This window comes from Hypanus sabinus, chromosome 15, assembly GCF_030144855.1.
Source record: "Hypanus sabinus isolate sHypSab1 chromosome 15, sHypSab1.hap1, whole genome shotgun sequence".
Classification (NCBI taxonomy): domain Eukaryota; kingdom Metazoa; phylum Chordata; class Chondrichthyes; order Myliobatiformes; family Dasyatidae; genus Hypanus; species Hypanus sabinus.
The window spans coordinates 52,756,420-52,783,926 of NC_082720.1; the positions used below are offsets into that span (position 1 = coordinate 52,756,420).

The following is a 27,507-nucleotide window of genomic DNA, read 5'->3' on the forward strand; positions in this document are numbered from 1 at the left end:
GTTCGAAGGTGTGTTAAAAGTTAGTGAGGAGACAAAAGGTGGTGATGTGAATATTATTATTGAAGGGAAAGGGAAAAGTGTAGTTCCTAAATTGAATGAAGAAAATTTAAAGTCTGGATTGATGTCAGAAGCAGCCACCAGGCTACAGAGACAATGGCTTGGTAATGCGATGCCTGCGAATCAATTACAGGCTGATTTGGAATGTAAAAGTGCCCCACACGCTAATGTTATTCAAGAGTGTGCTGTGAAAAAGCAGAATTTGAAATGCTGTTTGAACAAAGAGTTTAAACTGAAAACTAATAGCATGAAGGGTCCTGAAGAGAAAACTAGCAACTTGCTTAAAATTAAAGAATTGTGTGGAAATTCAGAAAATGGTCTAAGTTTGGAACACATTATTGATAAAATAACTCCTATGAAAGGAGCATGCAGAGGCCTATTCCACACTAGTATACAAGTTGACCACGTGGGAGTTAACTGGAAAAGGGGCGAGGGTTGACAGGATGCCATTTTAAATAACAGGATCTGGTTTTAAGGGATTTCAATAAAGCATGTGAATAATAAAGACAACCCCCATGGAAGATTGACTGTTAAGTTTGAAAGTAACATAAAGATTAGTATTTGCATGAACTTTTGTAATATACACGTAAGCTAAGATCACAACTCTTTAGTATTGTTTGCTGAAGGAAAGGAATAAAAATAGGTGGTTATTAAATTGGAATCTGATGCTATGAGAATTTATTAAGGTACAAGATGTTAAGATATTAAAAGGAAGTGACAATGTAATCATTAACTGTTTAGATGCTGAATTGAATGTATAACTGTATTACTCTGTAGTGAAAAAAAACTTTTGTATTGTGTTAGATTCTAAAATCCTGTAAGACTCTGTATTAATTCATTTTTAACGATGGTAAAAATCTTTGAAGGAAGGGGGTGTTACGAATGTGCCACAACTCTGAGGGGCCGTAGGGTACAAAGTCGCCCCCTCCTTTTTGAGAATCGCAAGATTGCTATTAATGTGGGTCTGGGACCCAGGAAATGAGAGAGAGACACACAGAATCCTCAAGGTTTGGAATGCGTACTGGCCTCAGCAAAACAAAAACCCCTGATAACGGCTATTGGTTCTTGGAGACGGAATTATGTATTGAGTACTGTACTATTCATTGAAGCCCCTCAGGGGATGACCAGAGTGGGCAGGTTGAGGGATTGCATCATCCCAATCTGATTGACATCTGAGACCCCTTGAGTAAGGATAAAAGAGTGTCTGGGGAACAACCCCTTTAGACGCACCTGGAGAAATGCTAGAAATCCCGTGACATCGTTTAATAGCGACAGCCGGTGGGGGCTCGTGTGCGTCCTTTTCCTTGCCTGGGTTGGCGGGCTCACCACGGAAGAACGGCTTTAGCTAAAGGAGAGGCCACAAGTGAACGGCCACACCAACGGGACTCCCAACGGATTGAAATCATAAAAAGGAAAGCCGGCAAGTTTCTAAAAATCTCTCTCTCCAACAAAAGGCTGCAGCCTGAATGAACTGAATGACTTTTATATTTCCATCGGACAATACATTATCCCCCTAGACAACAATAGAGCTATTCCTTATTGATTATTATTATACCCGCACTTTTAGATTTAGTATTGATGATGTATATTATCTGTATGTTGGCATTGATATTATTTTTGTGTAGTTTAACTAATAAATACTGTTAAAAATAGTACCATCAGACTTCAACGGACCTCTCTATCTTTGCTGGTAAGTGACCCAGTTACGGGGTTCATAACATAATAAAGATTTCAAACTTGGAACTGCTAACCATTGTGAGGCAACATTATTTATGCTGCAATTTGAAAAATACAAAATATGTCTTATCATGAACTTTATGATATCATGATAAAATAGTCAAATTAATATGAACAATTTTTAAACAACACATCAGGATGATTTATCTTAATGCACAAAGCGTGATATTTTGACAAACAAGCATTTACTAGCCAGAAAAGATTACAATTAATATCCAAAACTTTCAACGTCCTGAAACTGTCAACAAAATGATGATTTGCAAAACAAATTTAGCTCAGAAAGGAGTTCAAACAACTTAACAAACAAAATTGAATAGCAAAAGAGTACAGGAAAGAGAGCAAGAGCGGGCAACTTGGAACCTCGTTCTCTATTGATAAAAATCATGACTGCTCTTTATTTCAGTGCCACTCTATTGAGCAAATCCAACATCTCTTAATATTCAAACATTATCAACTTGCGACTTTTGTATATTCAGAAACTGTGCCTTCTCAGCCTCTCTGGGTGGGGAATTGCAGAGTTTCATTACCTTCTAAGTAAAGTGATTTTATCTCTATTCTGATTGGCAGACTTCTTTAATTGAGACTGAAATCGCTGATTACTATATATCCCAGCAGGGAAAAATAGAATTTTGACATCAGCCTTCGCAGTTCAACACTTGCCCCCCCCCCAAAAAAAAGATAAACAAATTCTGCATTTAGGAAGATCAAGAACTTTGTCAGTGTGCTTATCAGAAGAGGAAAGTGAGAGTTCAAGACAGGAGGATTGAGGGATGGTGGTCCAAACGCAGGGCAATGGCTTCTGAAGGCACAGTGCTAATTGCCAGTTTTGGAACAAATGAAACACAAGGTTGCCTGAGATGTCAATAAATCCCCAGTAGGCTGAAGGTCCTGCGAAGAACATGGAGATGGGGAGAGAAGAAGCTCTGAAATGTCATTCATTCCGAATGTTATACCAGCAATTAAAATTACCAAATTATAGCAGCTGAAGATTTCTGAATGATTTAAGATTACTTATGATTCACCATGCCATTAAGGAGAAAATCATAAAGTAACCATAATTTTAATCACACTTAAATATCCAGTTTTCCCACTATAAAGACAATAATTAATTTACACATAAATGTAGAGATAAGTATAACTCCAGTTTTCATTTTTGAGGAACTGTTTTAAATAAATGCTATTTTTCCACAAAGTTCCATTAATTTTCAATTGTTTTTAATGTATGTCAATTAACTTAAAAATGCTGAGATTTTGGCAGGTCTGATGACAAACTAAGCTGGGATGTGGCTTAGCTGCAAGTCAAAAGTTCCTTGTGTAGTTTTGTGCATTGGGTAGCTCTGCACCCATACACCCCACCCATTGATGCATCTGTTGAAAATTTCACAAAGCTTTTAACAAAGTCCCACTTGATATACTTTCCAAAAAAAAAACTCCTGGGACACAAGGGAAATTAGCAAATTGGATGTAAAATTTTCTCAGTGGAATGAAGAGCTGGATACACATTAATAGATGTGACAAAAACATCACTGAGATTTTTAAGATTCTGAGGGGATCAGTGAGTGAATAGTTCCGTTCTTTTAGCTGGATAAGGGTGGTGGGAATAAGGGAGCTGGTTAGCTGCCAGTTGCATGCCATTTTAACCTTTCTTCCCACCCCCACACTAACCTGTCTGACCTCAGCCTTCTCTATTGCAATGGAAAGCTCAGACACAAACTGGAAGAACACCATTTCATATCCTGCTTGGATATCCTACAATAAAAATGGTATGAACACAGGCTTATCAAGTTTCAGGAAACCCATTTCTCTGGAGCTTTTCTTCCATGTGGAACATTTTGTGTGTAGACAGTTTACACATAGGGAGGGCATTAGAAATAACTCAGAGGTATTTTAAGAACCAGATACTTAATATCCAATTGTATTTGGAGAATTGGTCTTGATTGAATTCCTATGCATTGTGCACAAAAATATTAGGCTATGCACATAGATTACCTGCAATGGTGACCACTCTGATTGGTTAATGTTTTCTTTGAAAGGTATACTTGCTTGTAATTTTAAATATTAAAGGAAGAATTCAACTTGCTTGTTTCAAGATGCAAACAGAGTTCACTTACCCTTGAATGCAGAATCCAGAGGAGCAAGAAGTGTCAAAGGTTCTTGTCTTTCCAAATAGGAGATCATTCCAGCTTGTCTGAAGAGGTCACCTATCTCGGTGACACCAGGCTTTTCTGTCAATTCCAAGATGGTCTTTGCTGTAAGGCAGTTAAATTAAATCATTCAAAATAAGAAGTGCAGAAAGTAGCTTGCATATACAAGTATTACATAATGACACCATTCACAAATGTGTTCAGCAGCATGATTTGCAATAGCAAATGCATCATCAATTTTAAAGTCATGCTATTAAACTGTTAAGCAATTTTGAATAATATTTAATTAGGTACTACAAATGCTCATATGCACTATTATAAATGCTTGAATCAAAAATTATTCTTGATCCCAATGGTTTCCCAATGAACCTGGTCATGTAACCGATCTCTCAGACAGTGAAAATTTAAGAGATAGTGACTACAATTCTCTGACCTTTATCATAGCCTTGGACAGGGAAAGTATTTAATTGGGGGAGGAGAAATTATGATGCCATTAGGCAGGAAGCTGGGGGAATAAATTGTGAACAGACGCACTCAGAAATACACGACAGAAATATGGAGGCTGCTTTGGGAGCAGTTGCATGCGATTCTGGATAGGTTTGTCTCTTTGAGGCAAGGGAAGGATGGTAGGGTGAAGGGACTATGGCTGAAATGCGATGTGGAAGATCTAGAGGAAGAAAGATATCTATTTAGGGATTAGGAAGCAAGGATCAGGCATGGCTCTAGAGTGTTTCAAGACAGCCAGGAAAGAGCTTTAGAATGAAGCTTTAGAGAGTAGATTACGAAAAACCCCAAAGCATTCTAAACATAATTGAAAAACAGGAGGAAGACTAGAGTGAGTATATGACTGATCAGAGATAAAAAAGGAAGCATGGGCCTGGAGTCAGAGGAGGTAGGGATAGGATATACCCCAGTTTACTACAGGAAGCAAGGGCAGAGATTGCTGCACCCTTGGTGATGATTTATGCATCCACAATGGCTACAGGAGTAGTACTAGAAGATTGGAGGGTGGCAAATGTTATCACTTTGTACGAGAAAGGGAATAAGGATAATTCTGGGAATTATAGACCAGTGAGTCTTATGTCATTGATTGGCAAACCATTGGTGAGGATTCTTAGTGAGAATCTACAAGCATTTGGAGAAGTGTAGTCTGATTAGAAATAGTTACATGGCTTTGTAAGGTGCAGGTCATACCTCATGAGTCTGATTAAATTCTTTGAGGAAGTGACAAAATGTACTGATGAAGGCAGAACAGAAGATATAGTGTATATGGCTTATAGTAAGGCATTTGACATGGTTCTATATGGTGATCTCTTTCAGAAAGTCAGGATGAATGAGATCCAAGGAATCTTGACCATGTGGATTCAGAATTGGCTTTGCAACAGAATGCAGAGGATGGTAGTAAATGGAGTCTATTCTGCCTGGAAGTTGGTAGCTAGTGGTGTTCTGCAGGGATCTTTTCTGGGTCCCCTGCACTCAGTGATTTTATTTATGACTTAGAAGAGTGAGCGAAAGAGTGCGTTAGTAACTTTGCAAATTACACCAAGGATATTAATGTTTTGGGTAGCGCAGAAGATAGCCTTGGGAGAAACAGGTTAAAGAGTTGGGGAGGAAAGTGGTAAATGGAGTTCAATTAGGAAAGACGTAGATTTATTCACTTGAAGGCAGAATAGAGGGTTAATGGCAGAATTATTGAAGGTATAGAGGAACGGAAGGATATTGAAGTCCTTATCCATAGATCCTTCAAAGCTGCAGCACAAATTGATAGGGAGGTAAAAAAGACATGTGGTGTGTTGGGTCTCATTGGTGGGGTGATTGAGTTCACGAACTGTGAGGTAATGTTGTAGCTCTCTAAACTCTGGTTTAACCATATTTGAAGTATGATGTTCAGTTCTGGTCATGTCATGATAGAAAGGTTGTGGAAGCTTTAGAGGAGATGCAGAAGAGATTGACCAGGATGCTGCCTGGATTTGAGGACATGTCTTGTGAATATAGATGGACTGAGCTAGGGCTCTTTTCTTTGTGAGTGAAGGTGGAAGAGAGGTGTGCAAGATGCAAAGAGGCATAGATCGGGTGGACAGCCAAAGACTTTTTCAGGGTGGAAATGGTTAATACAAGAGGCATAGCTTTAAGGTGTTTAAGGGAATGTAGAGTGGAGATGTCAAGGGTATTTTTTTTTTAAACAGAGTAGTAGGTGCATAGAAAATGCTGCCAGGAGAGGTGGTTGAGGGAGATAAATTAGGGACATTTAAGAGACTCTTAAATAGGCATATGGATGAAATAAAAATGGAGGATAATGTGGAGAAAAATATTAGCTTCAGCTTAGAGTAGGTTAAATGATTGGTGCAACTTCATGGGGCAATGGGCCTGTTTGGGCTATGCTGTTCAATATTCCAATAAGTTGAAATAAGTACTTTATTAGTTACCAAAGAAACAAGCAATTGTCAGATGGTTACATTAATTTTACTTAGGATTGCAAGGATTTTTTGCTAACCATGGAAACTTAAAAAGTCAAAGATTAAGTAGCATCATGTGCAGATGAGGAACTTAAAGCTACCCATGGTTCAGTAAGCTGAAAGTACATTAAGTTAAAATGAATTTGCAATAGTCCTACAAAAATTAGTGCCATGAACTCCATTTAAGATGCAGAAAACTAAAGATGATGGCCATAATTGGGTTGGATTTTCTCCTCATTAGTTAGGAAGGGTGAAAAATCAATGCTCGATTAAACTCTGATCTTCCATTGTGAAGAGCAGTAGAAAGCTGATATTTGGTATTTGAGTGCTTCATGAAGAGAATCTCATATAGTTGAAAATGTTCAATCATCTTGAAATGTCTCAATTCCAAAGAAATTCACTTCAGAATTTCAAAGTCAAATATTGAAGCAAACTGCCAAATGATCCTTATAGAACCTTTATTTTTAGAATGTCATAACCCTATGAATTAATTTTGGTTGTACTGTAAGATTTTCAAAGAAACTTGATACTTGTTAATGTGATCGGTTTAAATTAAACATAGATGTTCAGCTTTGATTTATGAAGGAACACAAAGCAGATCTTTTGTTCAGCAATCCTTACACGGGGGGAGGGGGAATCTTTACAGATCTTCAATATTCAGTCCCATCCGATTTTGGTTTTTATTTACTTGGACAGGATTTCAAAATTGCATTTCCTGGCAGGGGTTTTCTGAGTCAGTTAGATGCTAGTGTTCCATGATTGTGGGTTTTGATATTTAAACAGTTAATCTATACATAAAAAGTGGACAGAGCTTTTACAGCTGAAGTCAGAAGTTTACATATACTTAGGTTGAAGTCGTTAAAACTCATTGTTTAACCACTCCACAGATTTCATATTAGCAAACTATAGTTTTGGCAAGACGTTGAGGACATCCACTTTGTGCATGACATAAGTAATTTTTCCAACAATTGTTTACAGACAAATTATTTCACTTTTAATTGACTATATCACAATTCCAGTGGGTCAGAAGTTTACAAACACAATCAAAAGAAATCAGCCAAGACCTCAAAAAAAAAATTGTGGACCTCCACAAGTCTGGTTCATCCATGGGAGCAATTTCCAAATGCCTGAAGGTACCATGTTGCGTACAAACAATAGTACGCAAGTATAAACACCATGGGGCCACGCAGCCATCATACCACTCAGGAAGGAGACACATTCTGTCTCCTAGAGATGAACGTACTTTGGCGTAAAAAGTGCAAATCAATCCCAGAACAACAGCAAAAGACTTTGTGAAGATGCTGGAGGAAACAGATAGACAAGTATCTATATCCAGAGTAAAATGAGTCCTATATTGACATAACCTGAAAGGCTGCTCAGCAAGGAAGAAGCCACTGCTCCAAAACTGCCATTAAAAAGCCAGATTACAGTTTGCATGTGCCCATGGGGACAAAGATCTTACTTTTTGGAGAAATGTCATCTGGTCTGATGAAACAAAACTTGAACTATTTGGTCATAATGACCATCGTTATGTTTGGAGGAAAAAGGTTGAGGCTTGCAAGCCGAAGAACACCATCCCAACCGTGGAGCATGGGGGTGGCAGCATCATGTTGTGGGGGTGCTTTGCTTCAGGAGGGACTGGTACACTTCACAAAATAGATGGCATCATGAGAAAAGAAAATTATGTGAATATATTGAAGCAACATCTCAAGATATCAGCCAAAAAGTTAAAGCTCGACTGCAAATGGGTCTTCCAAATAAACAATGATCCCAAGCAAACCTCCAAAGTTGTGGCAAAATTGCTTAAGGACAACAAAGTCAAGGTATTGGAATGGGCATCACAAAGCCTTGATCTCAATAGAAAATTTGTGGGCAGAACTGAAAAAGCATGTGCAAACAAGGAGATCTACAAACCTGACTCAGTAACATCAGTTCTGTCTAGAGGAATGGAACAAAATCCCAGCAACTTATTGTGAGAAGCTTCCCAAAACGTTTGACCCAAGTTAAATAATATGAAGGCAATGCTACCAAATACTAACAAAGTGTATGTAAACTTCTAACCCACTGGGAATGTGATGAAAGAAACAAAAGCTGAAATAAATCTTTCTCTCTACTATTATTCTGACATTTCACATTCTTAAAATAAAGTGGTGATCCTAACTGACCTAAAACAGGGAATGTTTTCTACGGTTAAATGTCAGGAATTGTGAAAAACTGAGTTTAAATGTATTTGGCTAAGGTGTATGTAAACTTCTGACTTCAACTGTATATATGTTTGCTTTTACAATCACATCACATAAGTTGTTAACTGTCCTGCATACCGCAGGTCTTTTGAATTATATCTAGGATTATGCATGGATTTCTATTCCTGAACTAATCTCACCAGAAGAAGAGTTATAAAAAAAACTTTAAAAGGCTGGAAGCTTTGACAAGTTTTGCTAACTTTTTTGAATTTCTTTTTAAGAATTTACTCTGTTAAAACATTTAAATTAATGTATCTGAAAACAAATTTGCACAAAATATCGATAAGATTTTAATAGCCAGAATATTATTTCTAATGGCTCTTTGTGTATTTAATATTTCAGTAATATTTGAGTAATATTGTAAATAGATTGTATGAATAAGCATTTCTTGTTTAAGTAATTTGTTACAGATCATATGTAAAAGTATGTGAATGACATACATTATCATGCCACAACGCCATATGTCCATGCCTCACTTAAAGTAAAAATGAAGTACGCATGCATCTCCAGGCTCTGTGCTTTTCTTTCAATTAGATTTGTGTTTTGAAGTTACAAAACATAACAGTGGCAACAATAAATTTTAAACAAACGTGAGGTGACTACATATCTGCTGAAATGCAGCAAGAAATAAGAGTTTTTTTCAAAAGCACAGCAGGATGTTCGAGTTTTAAAAAAGCACAGAGAGAAGATTTGAGTTTAAAACAGAAAGGCAGGAAATGGATGAATTCACAGGTCCATAAACAGTGAGTATTGGGTGATAATAATTATAAATAAAATTTGAAAAGAGCAGAAATGGATGACTATATCAGAAAGATAGATGTGTTCAATTGCTCAGTGGATGACTGGCTGATGTATACTCAGCAGATTGACTAGTGTTTTAAAGCAAATGGAATAGCCAAAGAAAATCTAGTGCCAGGTTTGCTGAATGTTGCTAATGAGAGAAGTTAAACTGTTTCTACCAAACCAGCCAAAATGTGCTTTGATGATATTGGGAAAGTAATGCAAGAACGTTTAGAAATAAAACCATTGTTGATTGCTGAATACTTTATGCTTCATAAGTGGAATCAAAAAAAAAGGGGATTCCACTCCATCTTTTGTGGCTGAATTGAAGAAATTGTCTGAACATTGTCAGTTCAGTAATGGGCTTAATAATGTGCTGAGCAATCTTTTAGTTTGTGGAATCTTACAAGAAAGCATTAAAAAAGCTCCTATCTGAAGCACAACTCACATTTAAAGCAGCAGTTGAAATTGCTGTAGCAATAGAAACTACAGAGACAGAATTGAGCTGCAGTCAGAAATTGAAGTAAGTGTGAACAAAATTGCAACATCAAAATAGAGACCAGCCTGGCTGAACAAATTGTGTTACTGTTGTGGCAGGGGCTCACATACACCAGGGCAATGCAAGTTTAAAGGCAAAACTTGCAGGAAATGCAATGGAGTAGGACACATACAAACAGCATGTCAGGTAGGCAAAAATAAACAGACTGCACAGGGAAGAGAAAAAGATACAAAGTCAAGTTATAGCTTCAAAAGAGCGCTCATCCCCATGCTGTTGATGAAAAATCTGATCATGTTGAGAGTGATACAGGACTGGGTAGCCTTGAGATTTACAATGTGAAACTAATCATATGACAAGCAATGTGGCTTGCACCAGAAGTGAACAGCAAATTAATTTAAATGGAATTGGTACTCCTCAGCTGTTTCAGTCATTCCACAAAATCAGTTTGGGATTTCAAAGATACTATAGTGAAGCCTACAGATATCCAACCAAGAACTTATACTAGAGAAAAGAATATTCCTAAGGCAGTGACATTTATTACAGTGAAGTACAAAAATTAACAAGCCACATTTCCAGTGGTTACAACAGCCAGCTGATCATTAACCACTAGTAAGAAATGACAAACAAGAGAAAATCTGCAGATGCTGGAAATCTGAGCAACGCACACAAAATGCTGGAGGAACTCAGCAGGTCAGGCAGCAAGTATGGAAAAAGAAGTACAGTTGACGTTTTGGGCCAAAAGGGATTGATAAAACAGAAAAACTATGATTCAGGATGGAAATAAATTACTTAACATCACACAATTGTCATTTCTCTGAATGATCTTCTCTGAGTTGAAGGGATCAGACAAAATGATGCAAGGTATAAGATGATACAAAATATAGAGAATTGAGTCAACAGTACATGTCATTTATAAGAGATAATATAGATAAATGCAGAATCTGTACCAAGTATATTCCATTATGCTGAGCAAAGAAAAGACTAAGAAATTTAGAAGTGGACTGGATTTCAGAAAATCTGACAATGCTTCCCATATGTCTCTGCTTGTCTGACAACTGAATTAAAAAGGTTCTCAACTTCTAAACCCATTTTGGTGACAATACCAAGTCTCCTCAAACTTCTAATGTAATCTAGTTGTTTTTGGGTCTTCTTCGTAATTCTTTCAATATGTTGGGGCCAGGATAGACCTTCAGAGATGTTGACATCCAAGACCTTGAAACTGTTCATTCTTTCCACTGCTGATCCCTCATTGAGGACTGGTAAGGTGTTCCCTCAACTTCCCCTTCCTGAGGTCCACAATAAATTTATTGGTCCTAATGATGTTGAGTGAAAGGTTGTTGTTGCGACACCACTCAACATCTAATCTATCTTACTCCTGTACGCCTCCTTGTCACCATCTGAAATTCTGCCAACAGTAGATTTGTCATCAGTAAATTTGTAAATGGTGTCTGAACTGTGCCTAGCCACACAGTTGTGGGTGTAGAGTGAAGCAGTGGGTTATTCACGCATCTTTGAGGTACGTTAGTGTTGCTTGTGTGTGAAAAGGAGATGTTATTTCTAATCTTCACTGACAATGGTCTCCCATTGAGGAAGTCAAGGATCATTTGGAGAGGGAAATACAGAGGCCTAGGTTTTGGAGCCTGTTGATTAGAATTCAGGACTTGATTGTGTTGAACACTGAGCTGCGAGCAATAAAGAGCAGCCTAATCTAGGTATTGCTATTGTCCAGCTGATCAAGGGCTAAGTAAAGAGCCAGTGAGATTGTATCGCTATAGACCTATTGTGGTGATTGACAAATTCCAGTAGGTCCAGGTCTTTGCTTAGGTAGGAGTTGATCCTGGCCATGACCAACCTCTCAAGGCACTTCATCAAAATAGATGTGAGTGCCACTGGATAATAGTCATTGGGGCAGCTTACCTTCCAAAATAGAATTTTAGTAAAATGAAGTGAAATTATTATTGTAGTTTTACAGTAGTTCGAGGGAGCCACTGTGACACTATATTATGCCGCCCTTCTTTTACTTCTGATGCAAATCTTCAATTTTAATTGGGAAAAAATTGGTAGAAAGTTGTCTTTCCATCAAATTATCTGTATGATTATTGTTTTCTGATTTCTCCCCACCCCCCCCCCCCCACCTTCATCAACCCATTTGGCCTTCCTAAACACTTGTTAAAATGCATCATATCGCACACTATTTTAAATTAATTTGTCAGTGACATACATATTCTGTAAATTTATTAATGTGTTTTATGGTTTGTTGCAATAGTTCTCATTGTTATCTCCATCAAATATCATCAACATTGTTTAAAGTTGTGTGCCCAACAGTCAAACACAAGTTTGAGTCCTTTTAAAAATGAGGGCGTGAGATTTCTTTTGGCTTTATTAAATTATTTAAACTGGACATGCTTGGAAGACTTGAATATAGTTTATATTATAATGGATGCAGCCTTGATAAGTTCTTTTCACTGACTAGAGAGCAAACAATTTATCGAATACTACATGCAGTGAGAATGGATTCAGGTTAAAACATTCAGAATGAGGATCATATTTGTGCTGAGAGGAGGGGGGAGAGAGAGAGAAAATGATAATTAAATCTATGCGGCAGAGCCTTTCCTGCAGTCTACTTGGATGTCCTTGCCTCAGTAAAGACAGTTGGAAGCTGATGAGCAATGACAACACCACATTAAAATAATTCCAACACAGAGTTATCTTCCATTCCACAGACCAGGAGATGGAACTCGATATCCTTGATTCCAAAGGAATGGTAAAGCAGAAGGCATTGATATTATGAGTTAATGTGATATCCTAAGACTTGTTTGATCTCCTTTGAGGTACAGTTGTAATGGCAGTTGCCAGAGTTTATTTTCCTAAATTACAATGACATTTTCTTTTTTATTTCTTTTTCAGGAACTGGTCAGGTTATTTAGGAAATAGAGATGGATGATGTGCATGGTTAGTACCATAATAAAATAATCATCTAGCTTTCCAAGTACAAAAATATTTGGCAATATTTCCATTATCAATAATCATCTAACATTATTCCTTACTTGTGCTATAAAATAAAGTGAAATTAATGTAAGGGATTATTGAAATTATATATTTTTATAATATGTAATAATATTTTAAGAATGATATTTTCAATTATTTATATTTACACATTACATTAGCTCATCAATAAGATTAACAGATAACAATAATACTGTGCACTTTGGCTTACCAGAATCAGGAATCAGAAGCTCATCAATCATATGAATGACCCCATTTGTTGCTAGCATGTCCTTTTCAGTGATGACGTCCTTGCCATTGAGCGTAATACTATTAGCACTGCAGCCCACCTCCAGTGATGAGCCCTCTAAAGTTTCCATGGGTGCGCCTGAGATTATGGCTTCTGCGCATTGCACTTTTCTCAAAATATGGTAATTTAGCAGAGCTGTGGAAATAACACGAATACATGATTTTCGGTCTTCAAGTTAATGAAATGTCATTTCTTCAATCAATATATTATAACTCAGTTAAAATAAACACATAAGTGGTCCACCAACATATCATCAATGTTTATCTTCAATGCAATATTGAGGGAGTGCAGCATTGCTAACTCTCGTCCATTAAAGCTCTCCGGTAAATACACAGATGAAATTGTGATTAAAAATACTAAAGCATTAGAAACCCAAAAACACAAACAGGAATGAGCTACCTGGACCGTCAAGCCGACTCCATCATTCAGTATGATCATGGCTGATCTGAACTAGGCCCGGATCCCAACCTTTTGTCTGATCAATGTGACTGTTCACAGTTTACAAATCTTTCTCATTCAGATAGCTCAAAAATGGCAGAGAATTTTTAACAACTACTTTCAGACTTATACATAGAATGTTTATATTTGTCATATAATAAACTCGTGACCAACAGAATAAGCAGTAAGGCCAGAAAATTATGGTGAGGAGGCTAAAGATCCGTCTCTTTTATATGCACTAATGTAATTGCTTGGAATATATGCATGGCTCACTCCACTTTCAATGGAGTCAAAATGCAAAGTGCAAACATTATTATCTTACTTATTAAGCCAATTCAATTAAAGCCATCCTGTACTCTGTCAAGAAACCAGCAATAGAATGGATAGCAAATTGGTTACAAAACTAAACAGGCAGTAAGTGTTGTAGCTGTTGCTCGTATTTGTAAATGGTGAAACTCACAATGTCTATTTCCATTCACAATTTACACAAATACTTGGATCGATTTGGATTTTGGAATCAAGTATGTTCAACACTTGTAAAAGCTAGCAGAATGAAAAGAATATAATAGTTTAAATGACTATATTGTATTTACAAGTATACAGATATAATATACTCCATGAAAAATGGCAAAAGGGGAGTTGAAGAGTAGAAGTTGCAGATGCAGGCACTGAAATTAGTTTACCCAGTGATGCTAGTAAATAAGGGTGAAACTGGCCCTGCAGCTCATTTCTAGAATGAAAACAAATAAAAGTACGGAAGTTGTATTAAATGATTAGATCAGAGTTCTGTGAACAATTATGGTCTCTATATTACAAAGAAAAATACTTACTAGAACAATATCAGAAATGAATGGATGGTTATCAGGACAGATAAAACAGATTGAGAGATGTTACCACAGAGTAACTGCTGGGTGATCTAATGGAATTTCAAGAATATTAAAAATATCCTTAAAATTGTGTTAGGTCACCCAGCGTATAAGAATATTAAAGGGTTTGTTAAAGTAACAAAAATAGTTCAGCACTCTAGGGAAGCCAGGACCAGACTTCTCAACATGAGTTTCAGGCTGAAACGTCATCACTACCTCCTCCCATAGATGTTGTCTGGCCTGCTGAGTTCTGCCAGCATTTTGTGTTTTTATTTACCAGACTTCTCAAGTATGGAATAGAAATACAAGGGAAGTGTTTTTCTCAGAGTGGTAGAAACGTGCAATTCACCACCACAAATAAGGTTTCAGGTGATTAACAGCATTTAAGGCTGAGCTAGAAAAATACATTGGTGAAAAGGAATACAATGAAGAAAGACAGCAGGAGGTTATTGTGGACCTGATGAATGAATAGTCTGGAAAAGTGTTGCGAAAATCATTTTGGTTGAATCTTAGATTCTTTGTGGACTGAATTAATGCTGAAACATTGTTTAAAATTAGCTTACATTTCAATGCCTCTGGATCTCCTAAAATCCGGTTCAGAGTAGCGGGCGGTACTTTCCTGAACGCTTCATCAGTGGGAGCAAAGAGGGTATACTCGCCTTTGCTGCTGAGTATAGTCTCAAGACCTGCGGCAGCTATTGCAGCCTGGAGCACACAGAGAGGCAGAAGAAACACAGGTCAGAAATCGCAGTGCAGAGAAAAATAATCATCCTCAAACTCAGATTCACATTTTTATTAAAGACTTAATGTTTCTTCTGAGTCACCGCATTTAAGAAATGCAATTTGTTGGTGTGGATCTCAATCACAGTAAATTGTCAAAAGGGCCCTTATCATATTTCTGATATGTGGTCCAAACATTTAAATATTCCCAGCAGCAAAATTAGTTTATTGAATTTATTTTTAAATTATTTAAATAATATTTAATTGAACAATCATTAACAGTAGACATACGAGATTTTGCAAATGCCCGAAATCTTGAACAACAGGTATGAAATGCTGAAGGGACTCAGCAAGTCAAGCAACATCTATGGAGGGAAATGAATAATCGATGTTTTGGGTTCTGAAGAACATTCTCAGCCTGAAATGTCGACTGCTTCTTCCCCTTCATAGATGCTGCTTGATTTGTTGAGTTCCTCCAACACTTGTGTGTTGAGATTAATAAAATAATACTTGTATGAATATCCCAACATAATATCAATTTGTCTTAACCAGTGGTTGGCAACCTTACACAATGATTTGTTCTGGATGAATGGTTTCAACCACTTCTCCTTTTATTATTAGAGGAATTGAAATGTTTCCTTGCTCCTTGCAAGTACTGGCACATTATCCAAATCTGTGTAGCAGAGCTGGGACAGATTAAAAAGCAACATCATCGTATTAAAGTGGTCCTCAGTTCAGATGAAACTCACATTCCAATGTAAATTTTGAAAGTGCAAATCTCTAACTTTACTATTCTACAGACTGATGCAAATTGATCTATTACTGGAAAAAGAACTCTTATATCCATATGAATGGAAATTGAAATGAATTTAATATGGAGTCCCAGAGTGAGTTTCAAATATTTGCAGTCTGCAGTCCATGCTAGTACTTATCCAATAACAATGATTTTAATTCACTTTGGCACAATAACCTAACAAATATATTTTTATCCTTTTTTGGTGCGCTGTCAGTGCGCAGGGTTTAAAATTGACATACAGGTGTGAGTTGTAGAATCAGACACTCGGACAAAAACACAGTTAAGATCATTAGGCTGCCTTCTATCCAGAATCATGGGTTAAAATGGTTCCTACATGATTCCAGACAGCTGCATGAAGAGCAGTTTCCATCGCGACAGCTAAGTTGCAGAAAAAAAATTCTCTACGGGGTAGTTGCAGACCAGCTGCAAGAAAGGTTGCCATGGAAGTGAGAGAGAACACTGGGGAAGGGACAAACAGCACTCTCCAGAAAGTGACCAGTCCCCCAGCTTCATCATTAGCCCTGCTTCAGTCTTGTACCACTGAGGATCATAACATGAAATTGCTGCCATCCATCGTAGAAGGGACAGAACACACTGCATACCTAGTGAGAAATGGAACTCAAGTTCATTACTGTGTTCAAGATCGGTGACATGGTGGGTATCCTTTAATAAACATCTTTTCACTGATAGACCTGAATTTTGTTCTTTTTTTGTGTGACAGATAAATGAAGGTCAAAGATTACACCAAAACCACTGGTTTACTTAGTTCATTGGGGAATTGGGCACAATTCAAAGTTCAAAACTGTGTCACTGTATGCTACCCTGTGATTTATTTACTTGCAAGCAGTCACAGTAGAACAAAGAAATACAATAGAATCTGTGCAAAACTATGCATAAATATTGACTGACGAATAAGCAATGTGCAAAAGACAGACTGAGCAAAAACAAAAACTAACAAATTGAAAACTAATACTGAAAACGTGAGTTGTAGAATCCTTGAAAGCAAGTTCTTAGATAGCAGAATCAGTTCACTGTTGAGGTGAGTGAAGTTATCCACACCAGTTCAGGAGTCTGATGGTTGAAGGTAATAACTGTTCCTGATCCTGGTAGTGTGAGACCCAAGGCCCCTGTACATCCTTCCCAATGGCAGCAGCAAGAAGAGAGCTTGGCCTGGATGATGGGGGTCCTTGATGATAGATGCTGCTTTCTTGCATAAGCTCTCAGTATGGATGTGCTCAATGGTGGGGAGGAAATTTCCTCTGATGGATTGGGCTACTTTTTGTAGGCTTCTCCATTCTTGGGGATTAATGTTTTCACATCAGGTGGTGATACAACCAGTCAGGAAACAACAATTACATGATTAAGTGGCTAATTGTCAGATACGGCAAAGTGAATAGCTCATGGATATACAGTAGCTGAGCCATTTCCCCCAGGAGTGCCACTTTACCAAAAAGGTGATTGCTAGTGAAAATATTTTTTTTAAATGGCATGGTGATTTGTGCAAGAGGAAATGGGTACAATTTAATCTAATTTCTAGGCAGAGATCGCACAAGAAATTTACAAATTATACTGAAAAATTTCCTTTAGATCACTTTCAATTTGACTATTCTGAGACAGAAACTAACTACATCCTATCAAGTTCCGTTAAAAATAGAGTAAGTTAGTTACTGCAAGAAAATTTGATGATTCCTAGAAAATAGGAAGACAACTTTTTGTTTCTGGGCACTCTTCGGTTTTCTGCCTGCTACCATAATAAGACAGTCAGTTCAGATGATGATATGCTTCTTAGCTTATTATAGCTTCTTTGGGCAATCCCCCAGTTCAATCTAGTAAAAATCTGAACGAAATAGGGTGAAATGTTCTAAGTATCATATTCCATGCCTCGCTTTATCCTGCATTTATCATAGTGGAAGCACAGTATCTCCCAGGAGATCTGGAATCACTGATTAAGTGGAAGGAGGTAATTGTTGCCTTGTGCTAAAGCCAGATGTTTTATCTTCAGTGGCAAAATAAACATCAAACAACATAAAAACTGGTTGTGAACTCTAAAATGAGAAGTTGCAAGAACAGAATCCTAAAGTTAACAATAGAAGCAGATAAGCATTTATCACATTCATATGTTATCCTTAAACTAGCATTTTAACAATAGTTTTATACATACTCTAAGCTGCTGAAAGTTATCATCAATTTCAAGAAAATCCTGAATCGAATTTGTAACAGCCATGAGGACTCTGTCAATAACATGCACAACTCCATTGGTCGCAAACTGGTCAGCCCTGATTAGTCGTGCACAGTTGACGGTGACGATCTGTATTGAATATAAGCATATAATATTTAAGCAAGTCTTTAAAATGCTTAAAACAGCAATAGTGAATTGATAAGAAGGAAGACATTAACTAGAAGGGGAAAGACAATGCATTTATGGAATAGGTAGAAAGGATAAATCTTACGCCATTGGAATAGTGGTGTACATATATATTTAAATCCTGGTACATTGAAGGCAAGGCCACTCCATGCTTTAGCTCATCCGTGACAATACGCTTGTTGATCATATGGTAATGCAGGGCATTGAGCAATTCAATATTGACATTGCTTACGAGAGCATCAATAATTTCCTACAATTGAAGTAAAAAAGACAAATAGATTACATTACTTAGTCATGAAACAATCTACTAGAAGATTTGTTTCTTTTCTCTTGTAGTCTCCAGTAGGTCGCAAAGGCATACAAATAAAGAAATATATTACTGATCCCATTTGAGACAAAGTAAAATAGCACGTATTTCTTTTGGCCTCATATCCCTTTTTAAAATGTAAGTAATAATTATTTTTCCTGTTTATCATGACTGTCTACTGGCCCTTCGCTGTCAATGTAGCTATGTTTTCCATGTAAGGAAATATTTGCTGTTTTAGCTAATATTTCAGAAAAGTCTAGATTTTAACTTGTGAGGTTTGTGGTGTCAAAAAGGCACTTGAGACAGCATTACTTTTCTGGGTCTACTGAGAAGCAATACCTTATGTAGAAACAAAGAATTAACTCAATGAGCGTGTAAAAGTGTTCCAAATACTGAAGAACAGTAAGGCTCCCGGTTATAGTTCTTATAATTGCTGTAGGACCTAGATTAATAGCGAGCTATGAAAAACAAAGATTATTTTAGCACTTGGTGGCCAGACACTTTTAAAGTGCCACTAACTGCAGCTGGGCTGTATGGATCATGGATCTGTGGCCACGTCCTTGATTTCATGCATGTTCCAAATCAACCCTATCATATTTTGGATAATGTCTATAATATAGTGCTCTCTGTGGAGATACCACGTTATATCTGTGAGCTGTGTAAATACAACATTATTCTTTATCCACCTATTGAAAGAAATGATTTCTGAACTCTATGAGCTAGACATTAAATGTTAAGCAGTGAAATCTAACCAATGACATCAATAATAATTTCATCTACAATCACTTACTCCTTTACAGAAGAGGCCATATTGGCAGTAAAATGCTTTCCGAAGGTGTGCAAGGCAAGACAGTCTATGTCTCATTTTTAAAGAAAAGTAAATTGAAAAGATACATTGAATTCTTACCGCAGAGAGAGCTGACCAGGCTTCATTACTGGGAGCAAACATTGTGAAGGAGCCAGGTCCTTCGATCTCTGGTCTGAGGCCGGCACGGTCAGAGTACAGTTGAGTGTCACTCGATCCAACATTTCCCAGTGTATTGTAAATATTGTTAACTGGTAACGCTGCAAAAGTAGGGAAGGGCAAACAGCATCAGAACATGTCAGTTATTATAACAATTGCTGCATGAATCAACTTGAAAACTTGCATGAAAAAATATGTTTGCAGGAAAGCTATAAAGTATGCATTGATAATTAGGAAATATCTAATCTATAAAAGTTTCTAAAGCATCCAATCTAGGGTGTGTGATGTTCCTTTACAGGGTGAAGATAAACTGATTTTCAAAATATTGCAAACAACTACAGAATATATATTGATCATATCTTACCTACTGGACAGCCCCTCTCACCCTGCACCTTGGAATATCCAGGACAGCATTCATAGCTTATAATTCTGTAAAACAAATCAAATATGGGCTTCTAATTACTGAAAGTTAGCTTGAGTAGAGTAAAATTTAGTAACATTTGCCAAAGGTATGCCTGAATAAAAGTTAAAATTACTACATTGACAAATAACATCTTATATTAATTGTTTAATTTAGGAACTTTCATTAGCAGAACAATATAGTTCTCAACCATTTTCTGTGGTCTTCAATGAAGTATACTGAATACAAGATATACACTTACTGTATATACGCCTTTTATTTTCTTATCACCTCAAAGGTGGTTGTTTAGCCCATCAAGTCATCCAATGTTCCATTGTTTTCCTGTAACTTATTATCTTTCACATACCTGTCAAATCCTCCCTATTTCATAGTGGTCATTCTTGGGATGTAGGAAGTTAGCATTTGGCTTGTAGAAGCACCCAGAAGAAGAGGAGAATATGCAAATACCACATAGATAATGAGCATGCAGTCTCATTATAAACTAAGATGATGTATGTTGTGGATTTTCATGCTGCCACTGGGTGCAAAAACTGGAAGAGCTTTCTATACCTTTCCATTTTGGAAAAGTTTCTGTCTTGGCTTTATATTAGAAGGCCATGCTCCTCAATAAATGCCTTTAAGTTTTGTCAGACTAATGTGCTACATATTATATTCTCAGACTTTTGAGTAAATTGTTAAAATTAGATCATATTTCTCAGCAAATAATTCAAAACAGATTCCCATTGGTACCTTAGTCAAACTTAGTTCACATCACAAAACATTTAAGTGCTCAATTAGAAAACAGTATCTGAGGAGGGAAAAGAGAAATTGATGGACCAGATTATGGAGTCGTGGATTAAATAACTGATCTCACAACTGACTAAGAAGAAAAAAACTGCGAAAAATATTTATAAAGCAGCTTTCCCTCAGCCTGGTGTTAGATTCTGCTGTCATTTGTAGAGTGTTTCCGATTTCTAGCGCCGTTCGCTTTCTTTGTGAGAAAACAACGATCTTAACCAACTTATCAAACATTCTGAAAAAGCATTAAGGTTAGGGAGAAAGAAATGGGATTAAGTTAGAAGAGGCAATTTCATAAGGTAGTGTTCTTTTAAAAGAGGAAAATAATCTTTAGCTATTTTTATTAAGTATCGAACTTTGAAAAATTAATTCTAAATGAAGTAAACTCAGCACACAATTGCACATACTGGGCCACCGAGAAGTTCAGCGATAATTATGGCTTACAATGTAATGGAAGTTCAGGTACAGCTCCTTAAGTTTCTGATGTATGGAAAATTAGTGGGAGAATGGGATTGTACAATTAACGGAACAGCCTCCTTTCATTTTTGAGAAATAGAGGGAATATGGAAAAGTTTTAGTTAAAATTGTGTAAAAAGTAGCAGTTTTGCCAATTCCAAAAAAATCCTCTTGTAAGCAATTGTATGAGCAATCTATGTAGCAGTAGGATTTTGTATGCAGTATCTACAATGTCTGCACACTAAACAGCACATAGGCAGAAACTACTTTCAGGTAACACTTATTGATAACTTCACAGTCATTACAACCACAAAATCTAGACCAGTGTTTCAAGGATAAATGATTCATAAAAAATGTGAAACAGAAATTCATGGGTCAATAGGAAACAGGAAAGAATACTGGTGGTGGTGGTGGTAGTGATGAGGGGTGGCACCAGGGAGGTGGGTGGAGTATGTGGTTAGTAAATGTCTGAAGTGAAATTAATATAACACCATTCTGGGAAATAAGAAAAAAGTGCCATTTTTAAGATACTGAGAACATATGAATATTTGTGTATACCAAGTTTTTTTCGTGTGAATACTGCTTATCTGATGACACGTTCCTGTGATGCTGCTATAAGCAAGTTTTTCACTGTACTTGTGCATACATGTACTTTTGCGTTCAACAATAAATTTAACTTTGACTTTATTTGAGGAGCTAGGGAATTAAAATAGAAACAGCAGTGACTAGGAATGGAGTGTAGGAATTTTTTTTTCATAAAGGCAGATCATCAGCATAATCCTCTGGATGGGTGCCCCACTCTAAATGGCTTTACGTTTTCATCATTCAAAAATACTGTAAACAGATATGATATGTTCACATATACAGGGAGGGAGAAAAACTTAACTACACAACCCGCAAAATAAACAGCATTGCAAAGAAAAAAATACTGTGGTGATAGCCCGTTTGGCACACTCAGAACAAATGAACTCCTATTGACATTAAGGCATGGACTTCTTGGTGGAGTATTTCTTGTACCCTTGCTCCTTTGCTCAGTTGTGCAACTTACCTAAATGTTATCATAAGATGTACAACATCCACAATTTACTTCTGGTGAGACTTTGAATCATATTGATGACCAAGGCTTTTCATTCACAATTTTTTTTTTTTTACAAACTTAATTTTGAAAGTTGGTGCTATTGAAAGGATGTAATGCATCTCCCTTACAGTAACAGGCAGAGTGCCACATGACCTTCTGCCAAACAAATTCCAAATAGACTGACCTGAATTGATATCCTGGTCAAACCCAGCCCTTCCTTCCCCTCCCACCCCTTCCCAAGTAATTTATTAGGTTCCCTTTTTAAATGAAGATGCCAGAAATAAATCCTGCAAAAGAAGAGTGGTTCCAAATTGATCTAATTAGAAATAAATAAAAATCAACAGAAAGACATCTGATAAGGGATGAGACCAAGCACCTCTCCAGGTTAGGCTGGTAATACGTCAGACTGCAAGTACAGCACTTAGCAGCACCTTCACTTTTAGTAAACAGTCTTTTGATGTAACAGGGATCCTGTCAGTACTTTACACAAGTAAATAATTCACAATGACTAGACATTTTACTGGTTGCTCTTCGGACTAATGGGACCGAAAGCGTCAGTGCTTTCTCTATCACTACTTCCCCTATGAATATTATATCACTTACTATGACTACTTACCATATGCTTTGCTTACTTAATTTATACATTTAGTAAAAGTACTGGAATATACAAATTTGTACCAGAATAACAACTGTAACAAATTTCAGATCATTTCCTGGACATTATGATTAATATAAATTGGCTGGGTTATCAAGCTATCGCACTGAATTTGATTGTCAGTCCATATCATCTGTTAAATTTCTTAAGTAAAGCAACATGATTGAAGGCTCATTGTAACTATATTTTCTATTATAGATGTAGATTGCAAAATTGATGCTTAAACACAATAACTGCTTTTTTCTTGTATGTACTTACTGCACACAGATTGCATAATAAGGCCACTTGTTTCTCATAAGTCACCTCTTCGACATGTGTCAGAAATATTCTTTCTAGTTTTTTTTTCTCAGTAACTAGAATTTGTGATGTTCAAAGTAAGAGTCCATGAATGCTCACTATTCCCCTTTTACCCTATATTTAATTTTGTAACTTGTAGTAATATCTATGTCTTGTACTGTACTACTGCCACAAAACAACAAATTTCACGACATATCAGTGATATATGAGCAGATGGAGCTCATCAGCCATGGTTGGCAGCTCATTTAGGAGAAGGAAAACTCTGATCAGAAACCTTGCAGCTATCCCACTCATGGGGAAAGCTTTGGGAGTAAACCCCGATGGAAAAATGCGGAATTGGAGTCCCTAAGGCAGTCCTAATTTGAGTTCAATGTTGACTGGTAACTCTGGTTCTGAACTGTATCTGTCTCTGCCGTTCCTTTGAGTTCATCAGCTTGCTATATGGGCAACAGCTGGCTCCCCATATACTGCCCAGACTTTCGTACCTAGACTGCTATAACACAATATCCATGGCCAACTCTGACTGACAGCACCCTCAGATCAATGATAATAAACCTGATTCTTATACTAATAAACCTTTACCCAAGGGCTATAATTTCTACCAAAGTCAAGGCTTAGATTTAATGTTTTCAATCTATAACCAGTATTTTTTGATTGTGATATAGCTTAATCAGCTCAGAGTTCGATCAGAGTCAAAAATTCTACCATCAGTTTCATATGTTATGATTTCATAGGTCATTCACCCATGTTATAAAGGAACAATGCAGCCAAATTCCATCCTCCAGCATTGGATGCACTACTCTACTGCTCACATCTCTTCCACATTTAAACAAATTGTGGATGCATATCGTTTGTCTCCATCTAACACGACTCCTGCCATCCACAGGATTTTTAAAAATCCTTACCATCAGATTCTTCTACCATTTTCTTAAAATTTGTGCCCTTGGGTCTTTGACTCCTCTGTGAAGAAAAATACATCCTTCCAATTCATTTGAGCACTCTATATTATGTATCTCAATCATTTTTTTTTGTCCTCATTCCCTCTGTTCCAATGAAAACACCGCCATGTCCAACTCTTCCTCTCAGCTACAATATTCTAATCCTGGCAAGATTCTTGATAAAAGAGAACAGAAACGTGGAAGAATTCAGCAGGTCAAACAGCATCTGTGGAAGCAAAAGGTCCATGCTTCTGTTTCCACATCACCCAGGACATGCCCTCTTCTCATTGCTACCATCAAGGAGGAGCCTCTGCCATCAGAGTCCTATATGGAGATTGAACCCACTGAACCTCACTATCTTATTTGCTTTGTTTTTCCTCCCTTTTTGCATTATATGCAGTATATTAGTATTTAATTTAGTAAGACAAAAGCTAATGTCTTAGATTTGTTCTTCTGTTATATATTATATACTGTATATATTTCTTATTGTAATTTATAGTTTTCTATGTATTGCTGCAGCAGAGCAGCAAATTTCACAATATATTCCATCGAAATTAAACCTGATTCTGATTCAGATTCTAGTTGATTTTCTGCATCAGGACCAAGAGGGGAGAGGGCAGATTACCAGTATATAATCAGTCTAAGGGAGGGAGACAGAGGCAGGTAGGTAATAGCTGGAACCGTTTGGGGAGGGGATGATGGGCAGATGGAGCCTGGTTGGAGGAGATGGAAAAGGTGATTGAAGGGAGAAGAAAACTGGATGGACAAGTTGGCATGTGGATTCACTGAAAGTGGAATATTCAATGTACACACTTCAGGAAGTAAGCCATCCAAGTGAAAAATGGGATTGATTTTTGACCACTCTGTAGCAATGGAGGAGGTTGAGGATGGACACGCTGGCGTGAGAATGGGAGGAAGAGTTAAATAACATGTAAGTGGAAGCTCAAGAATGCCATTGCCAACAGTGCAACGTGTTCTGCAAAACCATCACCTAGGATAAATTTGCATTCATTAATGTAGTCAATTCACATTGTGAATGAGAACTTGGAAGGGCTGTTTAGGACTGAATGGTAGTGAGGAAGGATTTGAAAAGGTAGGAGGAGAAAGTTCCAGGGATAGGAATGGATGGTGAGGGGTGAGGAGATCAAGGAATCATGAGAGTGATCCCTGGAGAAAGCAAAAAAGTGGTGGAGATGGAATACATGACATATAATGGGATCATGTTGAAACTGCTCACTATAGAAAAGAAGGATACGTTGGATGTGGAGGCTGATGACTAAGAGAACGCTTCCTCATTCCCAGTTGTGAAAGAGGGAGCTTGGCCTGAAATGTTAACTCTGTTCTTCTTTCCAATGATGCTGCCTAACCTGCTAACTGCTGTTTTTGTCTTAGCTTTCTCCTTCTGCTATGCTTTGAACTCTGGTGCTCAAAATATCTTGTTATATATTTCACTTTAATTTGCTGCCTCATGACATTCCCTTTGTACAATTCATTCACAATATGTAAAGCACTCTGAGCAAAATGTCAGGGGTAGGAGTTGGGGAAAGAATTAGTTTCAAAAATTTCCAGGATTGTGTGTAATTTGGAATGGAATCCTCAATTGTTCACGTAGCAGAAAATCTATCTGAAGATATTTGCAGATAAGCTTTCTTTTCAAAACCAAGGAGAAAGACATATTCATGCAATGAATACTCAATTATAGTTTTCTCATCTATAGGAAATTTTGCCCTGAGGAACTTCCTTCGCTCCTGATGAATGCTCATTATTTCCACAAGCTGTTGTAACATTTGTGTCTCCTCTGGGAATTTGCTCCAAGCTATACTTCTTAAGGAGGGATATCTTCCTTTCCAGCTAGTCTAATAAAGATTGAGCATCACTGCTTAATTTAGTGAATAATTCTACTTAGAACATCATTATTTATATCTCTTGAAAAGGTTTCCAATTCTGTGCTGTAGCCACTCTCATAAAATCTAACATTTACAATATTAAAAAAAGGCCAGCGGTTTGTTCAGATCTTATTTCTCTTCTTCTGAAAGAATATGTGTTTCAGCGAAATAGTATTTGATTTATTTATGTGTTATGATTAACTTAGCTGCACAATTTCCTGATTTCCAAAATATGACCAAGACAATGTATTTTAATCTAAGTTCCTGCTGAAGCAGATGAGCACTTTTACCACATTCTGAAAACATGCAAGTTAAAAAAAAAAATTCCAGAAGTTGGTGTTGGAGCTCAGAACAGTGTGTACCACATAACTGCAGAATTTTACAGCACAGAAGAGGGCTAGTCAGCCAATGTGTCTCTAGTCGCAAGCAACCCATGAGGCAAATCATTTCACAGTCTAACAACTCTGTAAAATAAATTTTTCTGAAACTCTGTCCTCACTCAATATAAATTGATCCCTCATCAGCAATCCTAGTAATGGCCTTATTCTGTTTTCTCAATTGAAAGAAAGCTTTATAATTTAGAAAACAAATATTGTATCTTAATTAGCCTTCTCTGTTTCAATGGAAGTAGGCTTAGCCACTTAAACATCTCTCAGAATTAGTTTCTTACTCCAGTACCCTCTTGCCATGTTGGCCTAGATATTAGAGTGCACATAGATGGGTGCACTAAATTTTTATTGCAGTGAGGTTTCAACAACTATTTCATGACCTCGGTGCAATCAACTGACACTTGCACAGATTTTAAAATAAAAATGTGGCACTTGTGGTCAAAGGAGTCAGCCTTGGCCTTGTCAGGCTTTTGCTGTGGTTGGGGACATGGGGAGGGGTGGATTAGAGAGAACCTTGAGCCTGTGCTTTGCTTAAAGTGGAGGCAAAGGAATGGTGCCTTTGCTTTGATTGGCATGCATATCAGGGTGAATGGAGATTGGAGCTGATGAGTTGTCAAGAACAAAATAAAGGGCCCCCAAAAACATTCTAAGGACAAGGGTCAGGTGGGAGAGTGGAGATGTACTTATGAATTGGGAGTGGAAATGAGACACATGGCCCCTCACCAATTAATAAGATCATGGCTGATCTGATTGCAACCTCATGTCAACATTTTCTGCAGCAACCTTTCTCATCTTTTGCTTACCAATAATCTATCTACTATATCTTATCAAGAGTCATTCCACTTAAATATATTCAAATACTCTGCTTACTTTGTACATCAAAGGAAAGTATTCTGAGCATTTTTGAGAGGAAACAACTGTTTTGTTTTTGTGTTAAATGAAC

General features: G+C 37.1%; 1 protein-coding gene across 1 annotated transcript in view; it reads right to left on the reverse strand.

The window, feature by feature from the left end:
• Positions 1-27,507, reverse strand: part of tgfbi (transforming growth factor, beta-induced) — a 67,402-nt gene that overhangs the window by 20,214 nt on the left and 19,681 nt on the right. The window contains exons 3-9 of the mRNA XM_059990407.1: positions 20,032-20,096; positions 19,611-19,768; positions 18,482-18,646; positions 18,193-18,339; positions 15,079-15,220; positions 13,134-13,346; positions 3,906-4,043 (exon numbers count right to left, since the gene is read on the reverse strand). Of these exons, the coding sequence (XP_059846390.1) occupies positions 3,906-4,043; positions 13,134-13,346; positions 15,079-15,220; positions 18,193-18,339; positions 18,482-18,646; positions 19,611-19,768; positions 20,032-20,096 (1,028 nt within the window). The remainder of the gene's footprint in view (positions 1-3,905; positions 4,044-13,133; positions 13,347-15,078; positions 15,221-18,192; positions 18,340-18,481; positions 18,647-19,610; positions 19,769-20,031; positions 20,097-27,507) is intronic.